Source organism: Trichechus manatus, unplaced genomic scaffold (assembly GCF_000243295.1).
Source record: "Trichechus manatus latirostris isolate Lorelei unplaced genomic scaffold, TriManLat1.0 scaffold00143, whole genome shotgun sequence".
Classification (NCBI taxonomy): Eukaryota; Metazoa; Chordata; class Mammalia; order Sirenia; family Trichechidae; genus Trichechus; species Trichechus manatus.
In genome coordinates, this window is record NW_004444079.1 from 3299402 (window position 1) to 3316828 (window position 17427).

At 44.8% G+C, this 17427-nt stretch overlaps 1 protein-coding gene across 3 annotated transcripts; it reads right to left on the minus strand.

Annotated features, from left to right (window-relative positions):
- Window positions 1–5103: 5103 nt before the first annotated feature.
- On the minus strand, window positions 5104–15035 carry LOC101359660 (T-cell surface glycoprotein CD3 epsilon chain). Of its 3 annotated transcripts, XM_023739954.1 has the most exons (9): window positions 14974–15035; window positions 14751–14861; window positions 12685–12705; window positions 11827–11841; window positions 9193–9210; window positions 8568–8777; window positions 7462–7629; window positions 6642–6688; window positions 5104–5751 (listed from the first exon to the last, which is right to left on the minus strand). In XM_023739954.1, the coding sequence occupies exons 2-9, from the start codon at window positions 14797–14799 to the stop codon at window positions 5695–5697; spliced, it is 585 nt and encodes a 194-aa protein (XP_023595722.1). In that variant the 5' UTR covers window positions 14800–14861; window positions 14974–15035; the 3' UTR covers window positions 5104–5694. The 3 variants fall into 3 exon arrangements, with proteins under 3 accessions (XP_023595722.1, XP_023595720.1, XP_023595721.1); XM_023739952.1 differs by lacking the exons at window positions 5104–5751; window positions 6642–6688 and having other exon boundaries at window positions 6755–7629; XM_023739953.1 differs by lacking the exons at window positions 5104–5751; window positions 6642–6688 and having other exon boundaries at window positions 6755–7629; window positions 14751–14858; window positions 14974–15013.
- Between the last annotated feature and the right edge of the window lie 2392 nt (window positions 15036–17427).

The following is a 17427-nucleotide window of genomic DNA, read 5'->3' on the forward strand; positions in this document are numbered from 1 at the left end:
TGGAGTAAAGGAGAATGAAGAACATCAAAGACACAAGGAAAGTATTAGCACAAGAGACAGAAAGGGCCACATAATCCAGAGACTTCATCAGCCTGAGACCAGAAGAACTAGATGGTGCCTGGCTACCACCAATGACTGCCCTGACAGGGAACACAACAGAGAGTCCTGGCTGGAGCAGGAGAAAGGTGCGGTGCAGAAAGGTGGGGTGCAGAACTCAAATTCTAGTAAGAAGAACAGACTTAATGTCTGACTAAGACTGGAGGAACCCCAGAAAGCATGGCCCCTGGATTCTCTATCAGCCCAGAACTAAAACAATTTCTGAGGCTAACTGTTCAGACAGGGATTGGACTGGACTGTGGGACATAAAGTGATACTCTTGTGAGGAGTGTGCCTCTTAGCTCAAGCAGATACAAGAGACTAAACAGGCCGCTTCTGTCTGGAGGTGAGATGGGAAGGCAGAGAGGGTTAGGAGCTGTTTGAATGGACATGGGGAAACGGGTGGAAAGGAGGAGTGTTTTTATCACAGTATGGGGAGAGTAATCAGAGTCACATAACAATGTATGTATAAATTTTTGTATGGGAAAAAAAATAGATGTTGGGTATTGTCAAATACTTCTTCTGCATCCATTGAGATGATTAAACATCCAAACAGATAAATTTAATATAGTGGTAAGAAATGCTAGAGTTATAAACAGGCTTCTATGGCACCACAGGAGCCCTGGCGGTGCAGTGGTTAAGAGCTTGGCTGATAACCAAAAGGCTGACAGTTCGAATCCATCAGCTGGTCCTTGGAAATCCTATGAGGTAGTTCTTTCTACTCTGTCCTATAGGGTCGCTATGAGTTGGAATCAACTCTATGACAATGGATTTGGTTTGGTTTTGTGGCAGTACAGAGTAGTGATTCTTAACCCATTCTGGGAAACAATTTGGAAGACTTCCTGGAGATGACAGTTGGTTAAATTTTCACGGACATGTAGAAATCAGCCAGATGATAACTGGAGGCAAGGAAAGGACAGTCCAAGCAGAGGAAACAGCATAAACAAAGATATGGTGGTGAGAAACATCATGGCGGTGGACAGCAGGAGAGCTTCAAGAGGTTTAGTTTTACTACAGTATGAAACTCAAGGTGGAGAGTGTCAGAAATGAGCCTGCAGAGGGATCCAAGTTGGAGAACCAGGAGTGCAAGGCTGAAGAGCATGGCTTTTCCCTATAGGAGGTGATGATGAGTCCTGGAAGGACTTCAAGCAGGGAGTGATATGGGCAGACTTAACTCTGGCAGGAGTGGGGAGAACGGAACTGAGGAGAGCAGGAACAAGCCTGGAGACAGGAGCCTCAGTCAGAAAATATTTCAGAAAAAGCAAGATGATGAGGGTCACATCTAGGGCACTGGTAGCTGAAACAGTGAGGAGAAGAGCTACTTAGGGAGAACAATTAACAGGCCTTGGTGACGAACTGGATTTGCAAGATGAGGTGGCATCCAGGCCAACTGCCAGTTTTCTGGCCTAGTCACTAGGTACGCCACTGGGGTAAGACTTACAGATGGTGGAGATTGTTTGAGGAAGTGGGGGTGGAAGTGGAACAATGACTTTAGTTTTGAACATCTTGAATTTGAGATATCTGTTGGCTTCCACATGGATATACCTAAAATATGTCTAATGCTTAAGGGAATATCTGGTCCGGTCTAGGTCTACAGATATGGGAATCCAAGGAATATATGTGAAGTATGGAGAACAGTGGGGTGAAAACAGGTCTTGAGAAACACCAGTGTTGAAGGGGCAGGTAGAAGAGGAGCCCAGGAAGTAGAGTGAGAAGCAATTGTGAGAAGCAAGGGAAGAGTGGGGTCATGGAAGTCAAGAGAGTGAGGAGTCAACCTTTCACATGCCTCTGAGAGGTGTACTCTGAAAGGACCAAGATGCGCCTCTCAGAATTGGTGACAGGAGAGCACTGTGACCTCAGCAAGTGTTTCTGGAGTGTTTGGGTGAAGGGAAGGGAAATGAGAAAGTTGAACTAGCTAGTATAGACTTCTGTTTTGGGAAACTTAACTGAAAAGGGTGGAGAAAGAAAGGGAAACATTTGGGCAGGGGCAGCAGGGGGCATGCAGCGTCAAGGGAGAGCTCTTCTTCGCACAGGACAGATGTGAGGTGGATGGGAAAGAGCAAGGTAAAAAGGAGAGTTTGATAATACTGGGGAGGGAGAGAGGTGATACTAAGAAACTAGAGCAGATGAAAGGAGAAGCAATCGAGAGTTAGGTGCATGAGAAATGTCTCTTCCTTGACACCAGGAGGGAAGGTGAGGAGGCAGGTGAGAGGGTAGGTAGGAGATTGGCTGCAGGCCTGGTGGGTGGCCTCCTTTTTCTCTGTGAAGCTGGAGTTGACAACATCTTCTCAGACTGGGGTAGGGGTAGGGGTTGGGTGGGAGCTTGAGGATAGTGTTGAAGGCGTGGCATAGCTGCTCAAGGGAAAAGGAGAGGGAGCTGAGTAGAACAAGGAAAAAGATGGTCAACCTCTCTACTTTGAAGGGGCCAGGCACAGCCAGGAACCACAAGGTCCTAGGATGCAGCTGGGGGACCTGCCATACTCGTGGTATCTCAGCAAAGCAGAGCCAGACATTTGTGGAGTAAGATCTGCGGGCAGACCTGGGTTTGAATTTCAGTGTCAATGCTTCCTTGCTGTGAGAACTTAAGGAAGTTACTGAATATTGCTGAGAGTCAGTTAGCTTACCTTGCCTGGGCCATGGGAGGCAGTGGTCCTCGGGAGCTGCCAACTATATTGCAGTAGAGATAATGCATATCTAGTACTTAGGAAGGAGTCCCTAGGTTGTGTAAATGGTTAATGAACTTGACTGCTAACCAAAAGGTTGGAGCTTCATGTTCACCCAGCGGCATCTTGGAAGAAAGGCTTGGCAATCTACTTCCAAAAAATCAGACACTGAAAACCTCATGGGGCACAGTTCTACTCTGACACACATGGGGTCGCCATGAGTGGGAGTCAACTCATCGGCAGCTGGTCTAGTACTTAGGACAGGGCCTGCACATAGTAAGTGCCCAATAAGGGCCAGTTTCCTTCTCCTTTCCTTATGCTTACTTGTTTCTGGGGGTGGGTGGAGGGTTGGGGATGTAAGAGGGCATGCTTGCCTTTAAGTCTTAGGTTCATACCCTTCTCCTAGTCTGAAGGGCTTTCTCCTCTGTCTCCAAATTCTATCCATCCTTCCCTTCAAGGCCCAGATTAAGTCTCTCCTCCTCGTCAATTCCCCTGAGCACCTGTAACACTGTTTGTAACTGTTTGCTTAACCACATAACTTGTTCTGATGTTGCTCTTTAACTTTTTGCACAGCTTGGCCACTCATATAATTACATGCTCTTTAAAGACAGAAACTGTTTATTTGTATCTCCTAACCCACCAGTGGTTAAGAGCCTAGCTGGTGGCGCAGTGGTTAAGAGCTTCGCTGCTAACAAAAAGGTTGGCAGTTCAAATCCATCAGCTGATCCTTGGAAACCCTATGGGGCAGATCTACTCTGTCCTATAGGGTCTCTATGAGTAAGAATTGAGTGGACGGCAACAGGTTTAGTTTTTGGTTTTAACCCACCAGCCGCTTTGTGGGACAAAGATGTGGCAGTCTGCTTCCCTAAAGATTACGGCCTTGGAAACCCTTTGGGGCAGTTCTACTCTGTGCTATAGGGTTGCTGAGTTGGAATCGACTTGACAGCAGTGGAGTTAAGCACCTAGCACATGAGGCATTGGAGGTTCAGTGGCAGAATTCTTGCCTTCTGTGCGGGAGACCCACGTTCAGTTCCTGACCAGCGCACCTCATGTGCAGCCACCACTTGCCTGTCAGTGGAGACTTGCGTGTTGCTATGATGCTGAACAGGAAAATGGAGAACATTCTTTATGACCAGTGTCAATACTGAGTAGCCATCCAGAGCACTGGAGTTGGACGGCCCTGTCTGCTAATTCCGGCTATGTCTGTCACTAATTGTGTGACATGGGCAAGGGACTTAACCTGTCTCAGCCTCAGTATCCTCTCTATAAAACAAGGATGAAAGTGTCTACCGCATCGGGTTGGCGTAAGGATTACATGAGATAACAGATGTAAGGTGCTAAGCACAATTTCCGGAGCAAAGTAAATGCTCAGTAAATGTTAGCTGTTACTGCTCTTCTTACACTGAGCCATGCCTCCCTTCGACTGGGCATAATCAAATGCACTTGGGTCGAAAGTGCTGCTGATCAGTGGCCCGTTAGTGATGGGCAACATCACGCACTTCGACAGGGGACTAACAAATAGAAGCTGGAGACACAGCCCAAAGCTGAGTGTGGACAGTGTGTGGAGGGCTGCTAATCACAAATGGTCTTTTTAGACCCGATCATACACGTAGACAGCTGTGTGGTTAATAGAGAAGTTTCTGAGTGCAGAGAGGAAGAGAAGAGCCTGCTGGGTTGAGCTGGACAGGCCCGCAAAGCTCTGGCTTCCGTTCGCCACCAGCTGAGGTGTGCTGTGGGAGCATGAGAAAGAAGTCTTCCCCACCGGGGTCCCCAGCTCTGGGTTCCTGCCGCCCCATCTCTCACAGCCTCAAGACAGCAAAGACCACATCCTGCAAGCTGAACCGCAGCCTGGCTCTGGCTACAGCTGCTGCCTCTCGGGTGGAGGGAGTGGTGCCTGCTTGAGAGAACCTCCTTCCCCCAACCCTCACTTATCACTCTTCTCGGCAGCAGGCAGCACGAGGAAACCTGTGCCTCGTCCCCCACCCCCATTACACCTCCACCCTCTTCTTCTGCCGCCCCATCTGCCTGCCAAGACCTCTGTTTCTGTCTCTCCTGTTTTCTGAGCCGAACATTCCATCAGTGACCCATCATCCGTTGCCTGCTACGCTTGATATTTTCTCCCAAGAGAAGTTAATTAGACATTTGCTCCCTAATGCCCTCTCCAAATGAGAGCTTCAGAAAATCCTCCCACTAGCTGTGAAAATAGGTTGTACTTGTCTTTGGGACCATAGGTGAGAATTTATTGAAAGGAAGGGTGGGGGTGGCAGGGAGGACCTGAGGCGTCTTAGGAAGTAAAGCAGCCTCTGAGGGCCTCCCAGAAAAGAGGGGCAGCAACTCTTTCAGGCAAAGATACTTTATTTCTTTTTCTCTCTCAGCGAACAAGGAACTAGAGCATTCCTGGGGAGATGCCAGTGACTACTGGCGGGGCCCTAGAGTAGAGACAGAGGGGAGGGAGCCCAGGGTTGGCTCTGGGCCCAGGCTCTGTGAATGGGGCAGGACATCTGCCAACAAGTCCATCCCTGGAGGGATGCAAAATAGAGCTGGAAAATAGTAAGGCAGATGGAATAGTTAGGGATGGGACAACTTATATAGAGGAAAAGGAGGGAACTGAAGGGAGAAGGAAGAGCCATAGGGGTGGGTGGGGAGGAGTGAAGAACAGAAATAAATATACTGACAAGAGGGCCTGCCAGGTGTGAGGGGGTGACTAGCGATGATGTTTCAAAGGGCAATAAAGCAGCAATATCCTACGTCCGAACACCAGTAGAGAAAGCAGGAAGGAGGGAGCTGGGGAAAAGACTGTACAGTGTGTGTTCACCACAAGGCAGAGGGACAATTCTCTTGCGAGGTCCAAGATTTGTCCAGGGAACAGGGAGTAGCAGGGGGCCCAGAGAGGAGCCAGATCTGGGTGGTGGGAGGCAGGGGTCGTCAGAAGCCCTCAGATGTTTCTCTGATTCAGGCCAGCATACAGGTCCTGCTGGCCCTTCCGGATGGGCTGGGGGTGAAAGAGAGAGGGGGCTGGTCAGTAGGGTGGGAGGAAGCAGAAGGGTTTCTGAAGACGTAACTTTGGTGCAATGGAAAGAAACTTGGACTCGGAGTCAGGAGGTAGGCGCGAATCCTAGGATTTAGCACTGACTTGTAGGAGACTTGAGCTGGTCCCCTCCGGAGAGCCTCAACTTTCCCATCTCAAAATTGGGAATCTAAAGACCCACCTTTCTGGGCTTTTGCCAGGGTTAAATGAAATCATTCGTGATAAAGTGAATACCACATGCTTGGCTGGTGCTGAATAAATATTTGTTGAGTTAACCAGGGGTGCTATTCAAAATGTTTAACAACTGGGGGTGCACACATACCAGCCAATCATAATAATTCTGGTGGGGTCCTCTGCTCTGCCAGCATTAACTCTTTAGTTTCCAAATCAAGAGGCAGTCCAGTAGGATCTGTGGGAGGGGCTTCGATGGCTGGCAGTGTGTGAGTGTGTGTGTGTAGGGGGGCAAGCTTGCGGCTATTTACCAATGAAGTGTTTCAATATTTTAATAACTGGTGTTAAGCGTACTGGTACCTGGTGGTAGAATATCAGCCTTGAGTTTAAGTGTTAGAATTTACATACATGGTATTCTCCAAGGCTGTATCCCAGCCAGTGAATAAGTCAGAGAAAGAGGAGTGTATCTGCTCACCCCCGCCCCCCATTCCCCATCATGATTGTGGAAGCTGTGTAGCCTTAGAGATGTCCTACCCTACCATGAGGAGGCAGAGGTGGGCACCTGGTAGGTTCTCCTGGGAGCCCTGAGTGAGGGGCTTTGTAGACTTTGGCAGATGGCCCCATCTGTTCCCTTCTCCCCTAGAAGGGTCCCCCCCTTCCTGGCCCACTTTATCCCCTGTTACCTCGTAGTCTGGGTTGGGAACAGGTGGTGGCTTCTCCTTGTTTTTTCCTGCAGAGGAGGGAGGTGAAAGGGATTTGTTTCTAAGAGGGAACACCAATCTTGCAATAATGACTGCCATGGATTGCTCAAGGATGGCAAACCCCTTCATTCTCTCCTTTACTTCTCCCTTTTCCCATCTCAGCTCCCCTTTCTCTTTTCTTTCTTTCATCCCGTTTCTAAACACCCCACACTCTTCTCTCATCCTTTTGCGATTTCGGTTCAAGAGCCTCCCATTGTTTTTTTTCACTGGGGAGGGGAAAGGAAAAGGCAGTAACTTATGCCCTAAGGTTTCTCTTCACATAGCTTGGGGATGGAATCTGATTACTCCAGAACACTGACCAGCATTTGAGGAAGCTATATGTTAATATAGAGACCAGTCCCTGGAGAAGGTCATTATACTTGGTAAAGTAGAGGGTCAGTAAAAAAGAAGAAGATCCTCAAGGAGACTGATTGACACAGTGGCTGCAACAATGGGCTCAAACAGAGCAACGATTGTGAGGATGATGCAGGACCGAGAAATGTCTCCTTCTGTCGTACATAAGGTTGTTATGTTGTACTTAGGGCACCTAACAACAATAACATATGCTAATAGACTTCTTGAGGAAGCTATATGTTAATAGACTTCTTTGACCCTTTTCTAGGTTGGGAAGAAGAGGAGTGACCTGAGACACTACCGTCTGCTGAGATCTTGGCCTCACAAGCATGTTCTATGGAAGCCCATCTGGCCCAGGTTGGACTCCCCCTTGGTGGGAATCTTCTCAGACCTAGCTCTGAGTTCTTACCCCTGGGCCTGCCGCCGGCACCCGTTCCTCGCTTCACAGGCTTGGCCTTGGCCTTTCTGTTCTTGCTCCAGTAATAAACCACCAGCAGCAAGCCCAGAGTGATGCAGATATCACCTATGACGATTGCGACCACTGCCAGCAGATTCACCTCCATGCAGCTCTCACACACTGCAGCAAGGGTATAGAAAGATGAGAAGAAATCATTGAGAAAGGAAAAATACGAGGGAACTAGACATGAGAAAAGAACAAATGAAAGTGATTCTCCCCTCAGTACTCCCTTGCTTGCCATGGCCAGAGCCCTCCCATTCAATATGCTTATAACAACAACAACACCGAACCAAGTGTGGTGGTTACAGCTTGAGCCTCTGGAGCCAGACAGTCCTGGGTTCAAGTCCTAGCTCCATTATTCACTAGCTGTGAGAATTGTGAAATGTGTTTTTAACTCACAAAGCCTCTGTTTCCTCATTTATAAAATGAGAATAAAATAGTACTTAATGCATATGATTGTTGAGACAAGTATAGCAAATAGTCCCTGGCAAGTGTTTGGTACAGTCCCTGCAGTTTAATATATCAAAAAAACCAGACTCGCTGCCATGGAGTTGATTCTGACTCATGGTGACCCCATACAGTTTCAAAGGCTGTAAGTCTCTATAAAAGCAGACTGCTACATCTTTCTCCCACAACCTGTTAGCTATCATTATTATATTACTACTATGCCTTAACTTATGAAATTTTATTATAGCGGCTTTGAGTCTTCTTTGCAAATCCTTCTGACTTGTCTGGATAAAGCATCAGAGAAACTCATATGGGTGTGCCATAATTCCGGGCATGATACAATGCAAATGACCCAGTCCTGTCTCTTGGGTCTAGTTGCTGCTTGAGGTCTAGTGCTGACCTAGGTTGCCCGGACAGCCCCACGTTGGTGTTTAATCTATATTTCAGAAAACACTGATGCTGTATGGTACTAGAGAGTCCCAGGATTAAGTGTAGGAGGAAACACAAGGATGTCAGGAAACTGTGAGTTGGTTTAGGGGAAATAATTGGGAATGCCCTTTCGAAATGATCCTCCTCATTCTAGTAGGCCTTGTCCCAGAGACCTGTACTACCTCTCGCTTTCAGGTAGAGACGGAGGCCCTTGTTTCCGTTCCCGTTAGAGCAGTCATAATAACCACTGTTCTCCACTTCTGAAAAATCATCCAGTACTAACAGGTTTGCAGGTTCGCCTACGTCTTTATCATTATGCTTCCAAACTGGTGAATCGCTTTCCTCGGGGCATGTCAGCACTACCTTGGTTCCAGATATGGAGACTTTATAACCTGGGGGACAGGGAAGACGAGGAGAAAGGAAATTAAAGGGAGAAACCGGGAAGATTTCAGAAAAAGCAAACTAGTGACAAAAGAATCAACCAAATGCAGAAAGTTACCTGTCATCAGGGTCTTAGATTTGCTTATCAGAAGGGAACCTTACTGGCTAGAGGGTGTAAAAGAGGAGGTATGTGGGAGAAGGGGAACTAGAGAACCTTTTAAAAGATGTCAGGGTTTAAACACGGGAGGGAAGGATGGAAGTAAAGTATAAAAATCCCTATTTGGAACCTTTTCAAAATGGAGGTTGGGGATGTAACATTGGGAGGACCTCAGTTCGTAGGGTTAATCTCTCTGAATCAACTTCTTCACCTCTACCCACTGGTATGCATTCTCAGAAAGGGAATTAATAAAAGACTGATAAACTCACTCTTCCTTGGAGCGTCATCTGAAAATGAAAAAAAGAAAAGAGTGGTAAGAGAATAACCTTAGTTTAAGTTTAAATTGCAGGTCAGATTTTTCAAGTGGGACTAGACACTGCCCCAAGCATTCTCAAAGGGGATCCTATCCTTCAGTGAGCCCCAAGCCTTGGAGGTGAGGTATATACTTAGCCCATGAGTATGCTCAGAGATATAACTCGGATATATCAAATTGAGAACATACCAGTACGTACTCCTAGACCTAGATGCACTGAAGCTTTTAGGTCCTAAAGCTGAAAAAGAATTCCAGAATTCTGATCGTCCTGCATTAGCCAGACCATATACCAGATAGAGATGAAGGGGTCTTCTTAGAGATAAAGACTGGCACACCTTTGAATCACTGATTCTTGGGCTTACCTACTTCTCATTATTCATAATTTTTTTCTTAAAACAAAAACAGTCCCTCATTACAGAGATCAAACATCTTTTTTTCTTATTCCATACACTTTGCTCTGTTATTTCCCTTAAATAATTTGAAGCACCTTACACATTGTTAGGAAATGGTTCTTCCAATAAAAAGCAACTTTATTTTAAATCATCTCAATTATTTTTGTTAGAGGAAGGGACCATTAGTTTAGACAACTGAAATCCATAAATAATGCACCAATATAATTTGGGGATCCAGCCACATTGCTCATAGCGGGCAGTTTTGCCCTGGGAGGTGGGGTCCTGGGGTGCATCTCTGTTTCCTGGGGAACTTAGGACTGGGACACTGGGCAGCACAAGGCTATGGCAGAGCCTGGACATGACAGCTGGCAGAGAGGAGAGGTAGTGGCACTCAGAGTTAGCCCTCTCCCTGTTAGGGACGCTTGGCTACAGTATACAATGGGGCTCAGAGTCGGAAGGCCACAGTTGGAATCCCAGCTCTACCCTAGGCTATGTGACCAAGGCAGGTCATTTAACCTCTCTAAACCTCATTTTCCTCGTCAGGGAAATGGAGATAAAAGACCCACCTCCCTAGGTTTTTGTGAGAATTAAATGGGTTATGAAGGTGAAAATGGATGGCACATAGCAGGTGCTTAAGAGAAACGTTAGTTCCCTTTCCCCGCTGAGGTTCTGCTACAATGGAGAACAGAACAGAGCTCTGACCCAGTCACTCAGGGAGCCCTCTGGCTGAGACTACACAAAATGTAAACAAATCGTTCTCCAGCGGTTTATCCACCTGCTAATAATTAGGAGTTGAGTATAGTGACAACAGATCATTTATATTGACTTAAAAATGATCTTTCAGCACTGATGTTTTTTAGAAATGTTAAATGAACTAGAAATCACAAATAGAGTAATTAAAAAATAAATAAATATTATACTCTGCTTGGTATATTTGTTTGAAAAAGAAATGGAAAGGATATTGCTCCTAACTTGGTTTTTACTGGAACAAATTCAGTTGCAAAGCTTACATATGCTCATACAAGGGCCTATGTGTCTATGCTTAGAAATAGTTATGCTTACAAAGATGTTTGACACATCCAGAGACAAGAATTCATAATGGTTAAGAAAGCGAGCTTCAGTATCTGATAAATCTGCATTTATATTTATTTCTGTGATCGGACTATTTATTTTCTAAGCCTCGGTTTCCCTGTCTAAAATGAGGATGTTAGAAGAATTAAATAAGGAAATTCAGGTAAAATATTTAGGCAATACCTAGAACAAAAGTACTCAATAAACGTTAATGTTTATTTTCTATAGTCTGTATGTTTCCCATATAATAATAGCTAAGATTTACCTACTGTCTTCTCTATACTAGCTAATAGTCTAAGTGACTTAAATAAACTACTTGCACAATCCTTACAACAACCCTATAAACTAGGCACCATTATTATTCCCATTTTACAGATGATGATGCTAGGCACAGAGAAGTTAAGAAAATTGTTCAGATACCCAGCAAGTAAGGAGTTGAGCCAGGATTCAAACACAGCAGTCTAGCTTCAGAGTTAGACTCTTAACCTCATACTGTACAGCTTTATCTCCTCTGCCTAGAATAATTCTCCTTCCCTAGAAAACCAGCTCATCCTTCAAAACTTAGCTGAGGAATCACCTCCTCTGGGGAACCTTCCTTAACTACCCTCTGTAGAATTGACCGGTCCTCTCTCTATATTTTACTCTGTATCCACCCATATGGTAGCACATAACACACTAAATTATGAATTATTTGTCTCTCACAAAAGACCACCAGCGTCTGGAGGAGAGAGAATTAACAATGCATTCATGTGCTTGTTCATGTATTCATTCAAAAAATATTCCTTGAGCATCTAGTATTTGCCAGGTATCAGGCCAGGTAAATAAGATGCTGCCTCTGCCTTCAAGGAACTCATAGTTTACCCAAAAATGTGTGGTCACTCCAGCCCGCACCCACATGTGTATTCTTCCTTGATCATATGCTCAAGGATACATGCCACTTGATCGTGCTTAGCTATAGTCAGACATGACAGCTAACAACAAATATAGTCACATCTCACATAGATCCTACTGAAAGATGATTGTATTTTTGCTCTAACAGCTCTGGTTCTCCAACACTGTGATTGTCCTCTATGACCATTTTGGCTCCACATTTGAAAACAGGTTGTATAAAGTGAAAATCCTCTTACCCTTTTCTTCATTGTCTGAAAAGGAAATGATAAGAAACCATTAGCAACACTCCTATCAGCTACTAAGATCGGACCCTGCTCCCATGAGTTAGGACTCTTCCCTTATCCTTTAGAAAGCAATGGATCCTCAAATTCCTCATTGCTGTATATGAAAAGTTGTTTTGGGCTCTAGATTCTACATTCAACTGATGGCCATTTACAACAATGACTCCTACATGCACTACAAATTAGGCAGTGCACCAGAATGTAGACTCGCACAGTGGTTGCCTTTGAATATGAAATTGGTTCAATCAGTTTGGAAGAGCTGATTGAATAGAGAGGCTTCAAATATTGAGTCACCTCTGACTCTACTGCTATGATTGAGACAGGAAATCCAGTCCAGGCATACTCGCATGCATGTGCACACACATGCAGACACATGCACACACACACTCAGAGTATTCAGACGTGTTGTGTCAACTGTGCACTCAAAAGCTGCCCCCTGAAGTGTGGAGCAGCATCCCTATACAACGTGGCTTATCCAGTGCGTCCCCAGACATGCATTCCAGCGACACACCCTCTACAAAATCTCACCTTAAATATGAAATGCAAGCAAACAACAACTGTTGGCACTTTCAACTTAATTGTCTCCATTTTTTTCCTTTCGAATAGTTAAGTTGCACTGTTTCTTATGATCTCTTGTGCTTTCCTCTTCCTGACTAAAATATCTCTCAACTTCTGAGGAAAATGCAAAGAAGAAAGATGGTAGAAACCCCTTTTACTGGTCTCTGTGGATGCTCTTTGGGAGGCCTAGAGAAAGTTCCACTCATAAACACAAAGAATGCTGATTTCATAAAAAGGAAGGAAAGAGTATCTCACCCGGCTGCTCCCAAGAACCACCTAGAAAAGAAATAATAAGAAAAAAAGCATTGGTAAATGTTGTGAGTGCCTGTAATTCCAAACAGAAAATGGGCTATATTCCAATCTGACCATTTATGAGCATCTAAAGTCCTTCCTACCCACTGCTGGATCACAGTCATTCCTACCCCAAGACAAATGATGCTCTAGGGATTCTTGGTCCATTCAGAATAAGACAGAGCAAGGAAGCATTTAGCATTAAACATGAACACACGATATTTGACAAACAGGAGTTAAAAAAGTTGTTTTTTTGGTCAACTGGAGAAATAGCAAAAGAATTTTGCAACCAAGCTTTCGTTTTGAAAGTTGCTATTTGACTGTGGAGAAAAATATGCTCTTATTTGGGTATAAATGTAGGGATTCTTGTTCCATCTCTGGCTTCTGCTTGTCGAATGGTTCAGTTGTTCCATTTGTTTTCTGCCTGAGACAGAGATGGAAATATTTGACACCCAGATTACTCACCAACTAGAGCCTGTGCGTAGAAAAACCTGCTCACGTTTCCACTGGGCCCTCAGAGTGCCCTCACCCAGCAATAAGTCAGATTTGTTAAATGACCAGTTTCCCTTGCACTGTCTGAAAGTTTTCTGCTTACCTGGACCTCCACTGGACCAACAGCCTCCATACTGGGCGAGGGTCCCTCGCCAGAGCAGATTAGGCACATACTCACAAGGCCAAGTTTCTAGGGGGTATAGGGGCTTAGGCCTTTGATACTCCCTCTTTTTCCGAACGAATGCAGAGGCAGATTAACCAGTAAGCAAGTTTCACCACATGTGGTGAAAAACTGGTGAAATTGTTCACTACAGATTAGTAAGTATGCACAAGTAAGCCCATGCATACCTTGCTTATTGTGTAATCCAGCCCTGAAAGAGCATAGTTTATACTGTAGGCCTCTAAGAAAATGCCTGATCATTCCCTGCAGAAGTCACACTCTGCCGCTTGCTACTCGAAGTATATTCCTCCGACCAGTAGCAGAGCATCACCTGGGAACTTGCTGGAAATGCAGAATCCCAGTCTCCGCTCCAGACCTACTGAAGCAGAAGCTGCATTTTAACAAGATCCCCAGGTGATCAGTGTACACAGTCAAGGCTGAGAAGCCCGAGTCTACATAGACCTCTGAGGATGAAGCAGTAGGTGGTGACATCATGGCTGCAGCTCTGCAACAACAGCCCCAGCTGTGGTAGCATTTTGTAGGTCTCGGAAACAAAACCCTCTCAACCATTTTGCCTCATGCGCCACCATTAAGAGGACAGGTCTTGTAGACAGACAGACCTGGCTTTCCAGATCAGCTTCAGTACTTACTATCCGTGTGGTTTTAAACAAATTATTCAATTTCTTTGTCTGTAAAGTAGGGGATATAATGCCTGTTTCCCAAGGTGGAGGTAATGATTAAATTAACACGTGTACATATTTTTCTTTTTACAATGTCTGGCACTCAGTAAATGGTAACCTTTTTTTTTTAGTATTATTGATCTCCTATGAGAGATATAAATCATCTTTGTTATTTACCAATTTATATTCCACTTTGCTTCACAAAGGTTTAAGCTGGTAAAAAGCTCTTGATCAACTGAAAAGGACTAACTATTATGAGCTGTTTTATTGTCTCAAAGGTACTAAACTTGCTATACAGTGTGCACAGTTTGGGTTCAACTATTTGTCCTACACCTGGTCTCTCCAAAACAAAGAATGGAGGTTGGCTCTTGTAATCTCTTTCGTATTAATCTCTAAGGGCTTGGTAAACTCACTAACGGAACAAGCTTACTCTTGCAGGCAGAGATCTCTTTGCTTTCAGTAGACATGGTCATCCCAACCTCTCTTCTTTGGCTGTTCACTGAACTGTCTCCCAGGCACCTGGGGAACATCTTTTTCCTTAGCCTCCAGCCCTAACTCCCTACGCTACTGTAGCACAAATAGTTCCTTATATTTTCTGGTAAATGAGGCTCCTTCATGTCACTGGGCAGCCCAGGGAAAGTTGTGAGCCTCCCAGTGTTCTGGAGAAATACCACCCCTTTTCATTCCATTCTACTCACCTGATAAGAGGCACAGTCCCAGATATACCCAGAGAACACCCGGCGGCATCCTTCCCTTGCTGGACACTTACTTTACCTAAGATGGCGGAGGTGAGTAGGTTTGTTAAACTTCTGAAAAAGAAACCAGAGAACTTTTTCAAAACATCTGCTGGAGCTGAGGACCCTGGGGCCATCGCTCCCAATGCTAGGATGAAAAGGGGGGCTTTATAGGAGGGAGACTCACTATTTTCCGAAGCAGGCACCCAAAGCTGGGAGGGGAGGCAGGCTTCTGAACCCCAGGCAGGAAGTGTGGAGGGGCCTCTGGGCCTGCAGGGCTCGACGTCATTTGGAAACGTTCAAGGAAGAAGCAGCCACCTGGGTTGGTTGAGGAGGGAGTTGGGCCCCACGACCTTCCCATAAGGATGAAAAAAAGGACTCAGACAAAACCTGAAGGTGTCTGTGAAAAATACTTGAAATCCAACTGCCCAGGCCTTGCACAATATGCTTCTAAATTGGGGGCTGTCTTCTCAAATACTACCCCCTACCCCTGCCAGAAATAAGCTTGACAGGGAGTATGACAGGGAGAGAGAGGAACATGGATATTTGCTCTATGGTGTACCTGGCACGGAGCAGCAGGATGCAACCATCTTATTAACAAAAGCAGTTAACTTAAAAATACACATTGGCTTAAAACCACAAGATGCCATTTTGCCTATAATATTTGCAAAAATATTAAAAAAAAAAAACCCAGAATACTCGATATTGGAAAGGGTAAAGAGTGACAACCTCAAAATCTGCTGGTGTGAGTGTAAATTGATACAGCATTTCTTTATTTTAACCATACATTAACCAAATGCTTACCGTTTGGCAGTCACAGTGCTAAGGACTTTATCAACATACTTCATTTAATCCTCAAAACAATCCATTGATGTAGGTATTATTTTTAGCCTTATTTTATACTTGAGCAAACTGAGGCAAAGACAGGCTATATTACTTGTCTTATGTTACATAACTTAGATTATAGAAAATATTTTGGCAAAATTCTTAATTTAGTAAATATTTATTTAATGTCCTGGGTGCTAGTGATACAGCAGTAACAAAGTAGACTTTCAGTCTTTATGGAATAATAAAGCAAATGTGGGCAGTAAATACATAATTATAGGAGATTGACGATAAGAAGAAAAACGGGTGCTATGGGTATGATAAGAGGGGGGCCTAGCCATGACCTGCTTATTGGTTAGTTGTACTGTGGTGGTTTGTGTATTGCCATGATGCTGGAAGCTATGCCACTGGTATCTCAATTACCAGCAGGGTCACCTATGGTGGACAGGTTTCAGTGGAGCTTCTAGACTAAGAGAGACTAGGAAGAAAGGCCTGGTGATCTACTTCCAAAAATTAGCCAATGAAAATCTTATGGATCACAACAGAACATTGTTTGACTTGCTTGCTTTAGACATGTCATCAGGGGGGATCAATTGCTGGAGGAGGACATCATGTTTGGTAGAGGGCCGGTGAGGGTGAGGGAGACCCTTGGTAAGATGGTGTGATGGTTAAGATCGTGTGTCAACTTGGCTGGGCCATGATTCTCAGTGTTTTAATGTAATCACTCCCATGATTGAATATACTGTGAGTAGCCAATCAGATGAAAGGGAGTCTCCTTGGGGTGTGTGGCCTGCATCTGTATATAAGCAGACCTTCTGGCTTTTTGCTCTCTGGATCCTGCAGCTGCCGCCTGCCACCTCATCTCCAGTTCTTGGGACTTGAGCTGTCAGCTTATCTGCCGAACTTGGGATTCGTCGATCTGCACAGCCTGTGAGTGGGAGCCCTGCTCTCTGACCTGCCGATCTTGGGCTTGCCAGCTTCTGCTGTGTGACTTGGGAGACGCCTCTACCCTGATCCACTGTCTTGGGATGTTCTAGCCTCTACAATCGCGTGAGCTGTTTCCTTGATATAAATCTCTCTCTATATGTATATTTATAAACTTCACTGGTTTTGCTTCTCTAGAGAACCCAGCCTAAGACAGATGGATTGGCACAATAGACACAACAACATGTTGGCATTTGTGAGGGTGACGCAGGACCAGGCAATGTTTTGTTCTGTTATCCATAAGGTCTCCATGATTTGGAATTGACTCAATGGCATCTATCCATCTGTCTATCTGTCTGCCTATCTATCTATCTATCTAATAGACTAGAGAAGGTCTCACAGAGATGGTAACATTTAAGCTGAATCTGATGGATGAATGGGAGGGATATAGGTGGAGAGGAGGAAAGGAAAAGTATTCCAGACAGAGATAGCAGCATGTTTGAAGCTGAGAGAGGAGAGAAACCCATTAAGAACCTGAAAGTCCAGAAAGGCAGGTAACAGGGAGAGTGAAATGGAGTGGCCAAAAATGAGACTGGAAATTCAAGAGGGTCCAGATGGGGAGGGACTTACAAACCATGTTAAGGATTTTTTAGGATTATTCTAAGGGCACTAGGAAGCAACTGAAAGTTTCTTTTTTTTAATACACTTTATTTTTTAGAGCAGTTTTAGGTTTTAGGTTACAGAAAAATTTGCACAGGAAGCACAGTGAGTTCCCATATAGTCCATCTCCCCTCTGTACACGGTTTCTCCTATTTATTCACATCTTGCATTAGTGTAGTACATTTGTTACAATTGCTTAACCAATAGTGATACATTGTTATCAACTAAAGTC